This window comes from Scatophagus argus, chromosome 3, assembly GCF_020382885.2.
Source record: "Scatophagus argus isolate fScaArg1 chromosome 3, fScaArg1.pri, whole genome shotgun sequence".
Classification (NCBI taxonomy): Eukaryota; Metazoa; Chordata; class Actinopteri; family Scatophagidae; genus Scatophagus; species Scatophagus argus.
This window is the reverse complement of record NC_058495.1, coordinates 12149051-12159322: the sequence shown is the minus strand read 5'-3', so window position 1 is coordinate 12159322 and position 10272 is coordinate 12149051. Positions and strand designations below refer to the sequence as shown.

At 37.4% G+C, this 10272-nt stretch overlaps 1 protein-coding gene across 1 annotated transcript; it reads right to left on the bottom strand.

The window, feature by feature from the left end:
* Positions 1-5037: 5037 nt before the first annotated feature.
* Positions 5038-9286, bottom strand: synprb (synaptoporin b). The gene is made up of 5 exons (XM_046385312.1): positions 9015-9286; positions 8362-8486; positions 6008-6206; positions 5650-5841; positions 5038-5564 (listed from the first exon to the last, which is right to left on the bottom strand). Exons 1-5 carry the CDS (start codon positions 9036-9038, stop codon positions 5187-5189), a joined length of 918 nt encoding a protein of 305 aa, XP_046241268.1. The 5' UTR covers positions 9039-9286; the 3' UTR covers positions 5038-5186.
* Positions 9287-10272: the final 986 nt, after the last annotated feature.

Below are 10272 nucleotides of genomic sequence, written 5' to 3'. Positions count from 1 at the left end.
GTAATTATGTGGGGGATCATATGTTTTACTGGTCTACCAGTGTTATGATTTTCATATATGAAGTGATGAAGTAGATAATAAAATGCATGCATGAAAAGAAATGTACTGGTGGCTTCATTCAACTCTGAACTATACATGTTGGTTTGATTAGCAGCTGCTGAAACCAAAGTACAAATTCCCAGATTTGAGATAAAGACTGTTTGTAAGATTAATTCCCTGCATTTGTGTTAAGATAAGAGTAATTTGACAAGCATTCTTTCATTATTTGATGAGGCAGTCTTTATAATCAATGTAGGTCAAGGCAAGCTAGTTTAAATTTAAAAATAAAGATATGACATCTGCATCTTCAGACCCTTGAATTGGATACGAAAAGTTAAAACAAGTCTTTTCATGGGGAGCAAAATGAAACTTGACAGAACAGTGATCTCCTCCTTTGCTGATATCATATTTCCTTTTGGATGAAAACGTTTCATATTCAGGGTCGCCTACTCGTTACATTCACACCATGTCACTCACAAGTGGCTGAGAACAGTCCTTAGTGTAAATGCTTAAACTGTACTGAAAGTTGCAGCATGTCTGTTAACACTTTTGAGCAGACTTGAATATAATGCTACTGTAATCCCTCACTGTAATGGAACTGCTGCTCAGCCAGTTTGTTGTAATTCATAGCAATTGTTTTGCAGCAGTTGTCACTTTGGGTAAAATGAACACCATTTTAAAACAACAGATCATTCCTGAGATATGAAAAAGGGAAAGCACTTGAACTGGAAACGAACTGGAAAATAACAAGTGCTGGAGTTCTTACATCTTAAGGGGTCACAAATAAGAACCACAGGACTACAGTTGGTGGATTATATAATGTATGTGTGGCTAAAGGTAAGGTATGATTTTGAATTTATTGAAAAAAGGATCATTTACATAGGCAGAACTTCTAAATATTCTGTATCTTGAATGACTAAAAACTTTCACAGACAATGCAAATTACAGTATATAACTGTAGGTTTAATTTTAAGTTTGAGAGAGAAGTGCCTTTACTAGTCATTACTCATACCTGAAAATATGCAAAACAGCATTTGTTAGCGAGCTATATTCCCTTGGATTCAGTTAACACATAATAGATTTGAGTGAGTGAATGAGTTTTTGAAATGAAAAAAATGTTATCATAGACAATCCATTAAATTTAATTTGATATTGGCAGGCAGTGATGCTGAAAACATAGTGTGTCGAATGAGTTTTTACTAGCACTTGTTTGGGAAGATGGTCTTTAGTTTTTTATTTTTTAACAATCATAAGTTTGGGTTAGGTAAGTTAAATTGCAAAATTAAAAAAAAAACAAAACACACAACCCAGTCTACACTGTAAAAACTAAGTGAGAAAATAATTAGCTATTTCATATGGTTTTATAGTAAAAACACCTCCACAGACCACATACTTAAGAGTGATGTGTCTCATTAAAATGTGAAATAAAAAAAATCCACTTGTTGTGATTCGAGTTTAAGGATCTGAAAATATGTTTGTTCTCATCTTACACGTAATGAAGGTAAAGTGAACAAGGGAAAACTGGCTACAGTTTATTGGAAAATCTCCTTTGCTGTCCACATAGAAAAGCATGAATAAAACTGCTTATGGTGCTGCTGTGGGAACCCTCTAAGACATGGACAATCTCATACGTGCTGTGTTTCTGTTGTGATGCTCTACCACACCCTTGAGGTCCAGTGTCACCACATTAACCCTAACAGCACATCTGCAGTGCAATAGGTTTTACTGTGTAGTTTCAGACAATGTATACAAGTAAACACACATCTTGAAAAGTCACAGATAATTTCTGCTCTGTTGAAATAATACATGACATATGTGTAAAGCAAAGAGAGCAAAAAGCCTAATTAGATTTTTCAATAATTTACCCAAGCCTGATCCTCTGCTGGCGAATCTCCAGGTGATGAGACAGGCAGATGATGCCCCCTGCAGGCGTCTACAAGGAAGTGACAAATGTCTTTGTGCTATTAGAAATGTTGCACATTGTGATCTATTTGTGAATAAAAGTCATGGCCGCTTCACATTCTGATGGCGAGAAATACAAACATAACCAAAGCTAAATGTTACACACCAGTGTATAACATGTAACAGCTCACACAGAATTAATTACATATAACAACACCCTTCTTCCAACCAGTAGACCATCTATCTCATGATGTAGCCCTTTATTTCCTGTTGATAACCTGACCCTAATTGTCATGCTGTGGGCACATGCACTGTAATTTTCTTCAAAGAGCCTGCTCCGGACACCTGCATGTGCTTAGTGTCTCTGTCAGGGGGCCAGCAGAGACAAGTGTCGCCTCTCTTTGTTCTAATTGATGGGAGGAGCTGCATATAGAGGTCTTAATAACAAACTTGGGGATGTACTGAATATATTTCCAGGCTAATGTTCACTGTGAGGAGGCTTGGAAGAAGACACTAGCTCTGATAGCTGAGGCAAGCTGAGACTTTAATAAGCTTTATTGATAAGATAATGTGGGAGCTCCAAGACATATTCAAATTACACACAATGTCTTTCAGGACGTAGAGCAGGTTGTCCACTAATTGGAAGGTCGCTGGTTTGATCCCTGGTCCATTTATATTTACCAAGACTACAATCACTTTGAAAACAAGTCAGTTTATGGCTTTTAGGGAACTTTCAAATGTAATCTCATCAGACTTGTTTAAAAAACATCAGGTTCACAGTAGATCCCTGACATTGCTTTTTTTTTTCTTTTTTTTTTTTTAGATTTGTCAGATTTGACGTCCTTCTTTTTGTAACATATAACAAATAAATAAACATTCAGATATACTCATAGTTCTGTTGCAAGGCATGGAATTTTAAGTGCTGTTGAAAAATGAACAAATGAAAAATCAAAAGGATAATCAAACAAAATAATCAGATAATCAGTCTGTTCAGTACGGATAAAGAAAATTGTACACAGTTGTGTACTGGTGTCTACTGTATGTCTGTCAGTCCTGGGAGAGGGATCCCTCCCTTGTTGCTCCTCCTGATGCTTTTTAGCGTTTTTTTACCCATTAATTTTTAATTTACTTATTTATTTTTGTCTTGCTTATCTGAATTGGGGGCCTAAGGACAGAGTGTGTCATGTCAGCTTGCTCCAGAGAGCTTCTACAGAGCAGGAGAAAGTTGCAACATGCTGAATGAGACAATGATTTGTGTAAGTGGTCGCTATTGATAGTTCAGAATTTAGATTATCAACATCCTTAATTGATGTGTAAATGATTCACATCAGTACTTCTAATAATTAGATTAGATAAAATTGCCCTAATTTATCCACACAAGCAAACTCAATTCATTGTGATGAAAAGAGTCTGCAGGTTGTGTGGTGTTTGGAGTAAGAGGTTTGGGGTATTAGTATTATGTTAACTGTCTTAGACAGGATGAACCCTGAGGGATTATCCCCTTGGCCTTTGCAGCTGAGATAATCCTGATACACAGTGTGAAACACGCTTTAATGTCTACACTGCTGTCTCCACAGAGTCAAAATTCATTACTGATTCTCTATATTGAATTTCACATGTTTCTTACTTAGTATTCCCTCACTTTTTGTCTCCTCTGCTCTGTTCCATTTTCCATGGAAATGAAGGGACCGACAGCATGCTAACAGCAGCTCCACAGCAGATACGCACACTTTGATATCACTGAAAACCAGACCATTGCTGAGAACATTCGCAGAGCAACACATCAGAAAAAAATCCAAAAGACAGAGAAAAGAGGAACAACAAACTAAATTTAATACCTGCGCATAATGAATCACATAATGCACATTCAATTTACTGCACACATTTTGAACTGTAGATTTAATGATGAGTGGAGGACGGAGAACTGTAACAGTAAAGGTATAAGACTGAGACTGATCATTTGCAACATGAGCACTTCAGCATCCTCCACATCAAAATTAAAGTAGCGTCGTAGCTTGTTCGGTATGTAACAAACTCTTTTAAAAGAGAATTTCTCAGTTTTGACGCAGCTACAATAAAATGTAAACATACACATTTATACACAAACATACACAGAATAATTAAAAAAAAAACAACCTTCATTATCCATTCAACAATCAATATTTCTTTTACAAAAGAAAGGATGAATACTGCAGCCCCATATTGATTATAACGTCAGGAAATCCATCACTAATGACAAAGGGAATAAATTACACAATTTAACATTAAATATTTACAGAGATAACTCCAGCACATGTGTTATATATATATATATATATATATATTAGTGACTCTGCACATGGTTTTATTCAAATATACCATATAGGGCAAAGATGCATATTGTACATTACAGTAATATTTTCAAAAAAATGTTTTCAAGTAACAAGTAAGAATAAAAACATGTATAATACATCAAGAGAAATTTGTTCAGTATCAACAGCATTTAAATTCTAACATCATGTTAATACAATTAGATCACTGGCCCTTTATTCTCTGGAATTTTATTTTAGTGGATTTCTGACTGTTTACAAGGAGAAAGATATTGTCAGAAACTTAAAAAATTAAAGGTCACAATAAATAAGAAATTCACAGAGTGACACAGGGCAATCCCACAGCATTCTTATACGAATGAAGGGTCTAGTGAAGCAATACTTCTGAGCTCAAAAACTATTTGTTTCTATTATACAATGCTTGAAGTAAATGTGATTTCAACATCTATACGGAAAATGTAATGTAGATTACTGTAAGATACTCCAGCTCAGGTTAACAGTTACATTATAGTATCTACTAAAGGTACACTGCCAGGAGAGCTGACCAACTTTATGTTTTTGTTTTCAAGCTGCAGCCACTGAGATCTTATTTTTTTCTGGTTGTTATATATTTTTTCTTTTTATTATTTATTATTATTTATTTGACTTTTTATTTTGACAATCAAGTGATTTCTGAGATGTGCAAGTAAAAAGCTGACAGCCATACCTGCTCGTTGCAAAAGGTCAGCTTGCACAATAAATACAAACAAAAAAAAACAAAAACATTGCAAATTAATGCTTTAGGAGGATTAAGTAATGACTTTTTTTTATTTCAAGGTACAACAGGTGTACATAAGTTTATCGGGGGGAAGTAAATATGTATATCATGATGAACATCATCAGTGCTAAGTTAATAATTACGTCTGCATGCTGTTTATTGTTTGTTCGTACAGGAAATCACATCTCATTCACAAATATCATTGGGCCTTGGGAAGACACTTTATTCTCTGTGTCATAAATGACTGGTTTGCCAAGATATGCATGTGGTAAGCTCAAGCTTACTTGTGACTGGTTGAAGCTACTCTGTTTATGGATCTGCTGACCAAAGCCCCCCCTTGACTGATTGAAACTGTCTTGTCTGGACTGCTGTGGACCAAAACTCTCCTCTGGCTGGTCGAAGCTGCTCTCGCTGTAGAGCCGCTGTCGCATTTCACTGGCACGTTTCCCTGAAGCACTCCTGGTTGGATATCTCTGACCTGTCTTGTACCAGCCTGTTTCTTTGAAGACAAACCAGATATTTCCAACCCATAGGATGACGTTTACAAAACCAAAAACCTGCAGATAGAAGAAGGGACAGGAGTAGATGGTTTGTTTTATCTAGATTGTGTTTTGATGGTTCATTTGTTGACTGACTACCTACCGCAGATGTATTAAGACGGGCCCAGAGAGGCTCCTGGGTAACTGTACATTTGTTCTCCTGAGCTCTGCAGGCTGAGATGAGCAGAAGCACCTGTGTTGGGTTTGTGGCTGTCTTGATATCAGAAAGACTTTTGGCCCAACAACAACTGCTGACCATCCACATTAAGGAGAAGATGATGGTGACAAGAAAATCCTACTCAGGACAAATAAGAACACAAGTAAACATGAAGAAAGGAAGTGACTCTTGAAATAGTTATTAAATCGATGAAATAGTCGATTTAATGTGTTTCATGTCCCACAAGCATAATTTAAGATGGGGCATTTGAGGAGCGTTTATTGCAGAAATAAAACTCACTGACCACAAGCGGACCTCTGTTGTTCTTCAAGTACTTGTTCTGGTAGAAAACATAGACAATGGTTGCCAGCAGAGAGTATAGGAAAGCAAAAACACCCACAGTGAGGAAGAACTGAGCAGCTGTGGAAAAGTCGCCATCCAGGAAAAGAATCTCCTCTCTCTTTGCATCACACAAGGGAGCCTTGAAATGCACTTCTTGTAATCTACAAGACAGAAAAAGGAATGGAATAAAACAGGTCGTTATACACGACAAGATTCAGCCTGTAGAAAACTTGCCACTTTAACCGCTCATTGTTCACCGATGCTCCGAATTTCATTAGCCGGCTTAAAAGACAAAAGAAAAAGAACTAACAAACAAAAAAAATTTCAAGCTAAAACAAAACACAGATACAGAGCTAAGAAACCTTGTGGTACTTTACTGAAAATAAGTCTACTGTATTTTCTGTCCCATGTGACTTCTCTCAATCTGCTGTCGCACACTAAGGGACGGATTCTGCGACATTTACGAATAAGGTGCCAGTGTAAAAAAAACACAAATGCATCTTAGCGTGTCTGTATGACAAAAGGAAGCAACATCATAAACAGGAAACAGTTTTGAAACTCACTTTTGGACAATGGCAAGCAGATAAAATGTCATTATGAGGGTACCAAGTTTATTTGTTCAATTACTGGGTCACTGTGACAACAATACTCACTTATGGTAGGCATGGTGAGGGTTCAGTCGCTGCTTGGGCAGGGGTACAGTTTTTATCTGCTTGTCATAAATGAGGAAAACTGACCACAAAAAGTAGGAATACAGCACTGGGGGAGTTTTGCCATTAACATACTTCATTCAGTAATGAAGTACACGGTGGCAAATAACATTCTTTTTGCTGTAAGTTAAACAATAATTTGACTCTGCTACAATACGGAAACTGCAGGACTGTACTGTATATTTAGCTGCATCTAAAAATATTTCAGTCATTAGTCATTGTGCCTCTTTGTTATCCATCAATGTTCAAAACAGGCACACACACACACACAGACAGACACACTTTTTCTTGGTCAGATGCTGAGTCAAAAAAACAGCAATCAAAATATTTGGACTGAAAAGATGAAAGTTCCACTAGAAATGTCGGGTTTATAACCTTAGAACTTGTACAACATTGCAAAAGACACACACACACAAAAAAAACAGTAAAACTTTGTTGGAAGAAATTTGGGTTGCTGTACTATTTATACACGACCAGTGTGTACCACTGACCTAACACATAGACACCAGTGTCAAGTCTGTTGAACTGTTAATTAGACACTCAGCCAGCACTGACACTGAGTCTGAAGCATGTTTGGGAGCTCGGGGGTGGTCAGCCACCCTGCTGCACTACTGTATCACAATACCAGAGAATTCACCGCCACAAGCACAGCCACATACACACCGTTGAGCATGCGTGACCAGTTCAACAAGATCAGTTAAAGAAACAGGTGATTTGGATTTACAAGATCTGTAGAATGAAAACAACCAAAATATGATTCAGTATATTGAAATTCATATATCCTGAAAAAAGCTAATTTATTGCAGTGTATAAATGAGTTTATGTTCTTTCCTCAATATGGCAACAAGTCAGACAAATAGAGTAACTGTCTTCTCATCCTCCTAACATCTCATCTTCAGTGGTGTTTATGCACTACAAAGTCCCAGATGGTCCTGAGAACAGGCATGTCTGCAAGAGTCAAAGTGAAACAGGGACAAGAGCGATAACATTTTCTGTTGCTCATCATCTCATCAGCCACAGCAAACTGCAGACATGCTGCCAGGAAAGATGTAGTGATAAAGAGATGTGACATCACAAGAGACTACCTGAGGTTAAGTCTGACAGGATCCCAGCTACATTTTTGTCTAACAGTGAAACATTTTGGACTAATTTGGGCATGTTCAGCTGTCCTGCCTCCTGTTCTTAAATTGGGAGAAGAACAGCTCCTCTCAGCTGAGGACAACATGACGGAGTAGAGCTATGCACATTTTAAATCTTTCATTATGTCTGCAGAGCTGATCGCTGGTCTGGTTAGTCTGAGAGCATCCCTTTGTTATGCCCAGTGAAATCTTAACTTGTTAATTAGTTTGTTAATTCACTTTTTATGCCACTTAAAAATTAAAGATGAAATTAAATGTCATAAAAAAACTATGTGACAGTTAACATTGTTCTTTATGTATTCAAGTAATTATCTAATAAGCTCAAAGGTCAAAGTAGTAGTAAAATAGTATGAAAAATTAACACATATCATAGAAGTTCTGAGTGAAGTAGCTCTGTTTCAGATGTTTGGACATTTAAAATAAGAGTCGTAGGTGGATGTTTGCAAAAGAAAGCACAAATGCTTTACCTGAAGGGATAGCCAAAATCGATGTTGATGCTGAGGTTACTCTGCCTCCTGTCTGCACAGTCCACTTTAACCTGGAGGTGACCATAGTATCCTCCACATGTTGCAAATGCACAGATGGCAAAAATCTATGAAAACAAGAACTAATCATAAAAGGATCATAGTACTGAATAATGTATACACATCAATAAATTACAGGACTGATTATGAGGATTTATAATTGGCTTGAAAACAAAACATTAATAATTGAAAGGACGGAAGACAACTAACAGAGCTGCTTGCTGTGTGTTAGAGGGTGGCCACAGCAGTGCAGAGAGGTTCAGTTTGAAGATGTGATACACAAGTATGAAGTCTTTTTTGTTCATTTTCTCTTTATAGTTTGTATTCAGGATATTCATCTGAATTTGAGAGATTTACTTTGTATCAACTACTTTGAACAGCTTTTTCTTTACTTGAGGCACAAACTGCACTCATGGCAGACATTTCATCAAGTCATTTTTCAACCAAGAAGTCATAAAATGGATGTAAAACATAGAGACCACTTTGCACAGTTTGCATTTGAAGAGGACAGAATCGGATATCATTCTAACTCAAACTAAATAAATACAGTACATAAATGAGAAAAAAACAGATGAGACGAGAGAATTGACACTTACCGGAGCAAATATAACCATACACATTTAAAAATCACAGCTCTCAAGTCCAGGTCCACACAGTGTCGACAGCTTTTGTCATCAGGTTGAAGTGCCACTGATGTAGACAGGAACAAGAGTGCGACTCTCTGCAGCAAAGGGGAGGGCTGACAGTGATGTCTTCCCCAGGGAGGAGTCTAAGATTTTCTGTACCTCTTCATTTGTTCTCAAACACTGCAATAAACCATAAATACCATAATTGAGTGAATGTGTGTGAATAGGGTGTTTACTGTTATTGTAAGACCACAAGGATGTTGCTCTCAAAAGATTGTTTTTCTGAGTAAGGCTTCATCAGACACAGGAAGCAAATGAGATGGATATAAAAATATCTGCTAGAGCATTTTGTCAGTGCAGTGAGAACTCCAAATGTGATGATGATGAATAAAATCAATGATTTTGTCTGAAAACAGTTGAATTTATTTGAACATGCACCATACACCAAACTATTTCCTTGCCAAAGTTGTTGTTGGCTGGGTAACAAAAGTATGGTCTTGTACAGATCTGTACAAAATATTTTGACTTCATGCAACAGTGCAATAATTTTCCTTTTGGCCTTTAAGTGTTTGTAAATACATAAAAACATCTTCTTCTTGTGCTGGTCCTTTGAGAGTTATGGTGACGAGGTCCTAGCCCCCAGCAGGTTCAACCAAGCCAGGCAGGTAGCAAGGCCAGACAAAAATCAGCATCTGATTGGATGTTGGACACGAGGCTAACAACTCTGTAACGTTTTGCAAATTGCTGTTATGCAAAAGGAAACCTCCGAAAATGTAAAAACTGCTGGCTGATCAGACCCCTGTCAGAAGCTCAGACAGGATTCAGAGAGAAAGGGGTTGCGTAGGCCAGATCTTTGCTCTGAAGAACATCGCTGCACATTGTGTAGAATGTAACACTTCACTGTTCATTAATTGACTGTTAGAAAGCCTTTCACAGCATGCATCATAACACCCTATGAAACTATGGAAGACTGTGAGAGCATGTGAAAACCTCCAGAAAAGGTCACTCTGATGGGCTTGTTCTAACATCACCTGACTTGAATGCTGGCTAATGGAAACCACAGTGTAACATGTGTCCCATCCTCTTCCTTATTGCTCATGAGGAAAACAAGAGCCAACAGACCCGGGAGCATCCAGTATTTTTGCCATCTTGAACATCCAGACTTTGCCAATGACCTTGCTGTGCTATCCTCAAAGCATATCCATCTGCAGGAGAAAACAGACTGAAC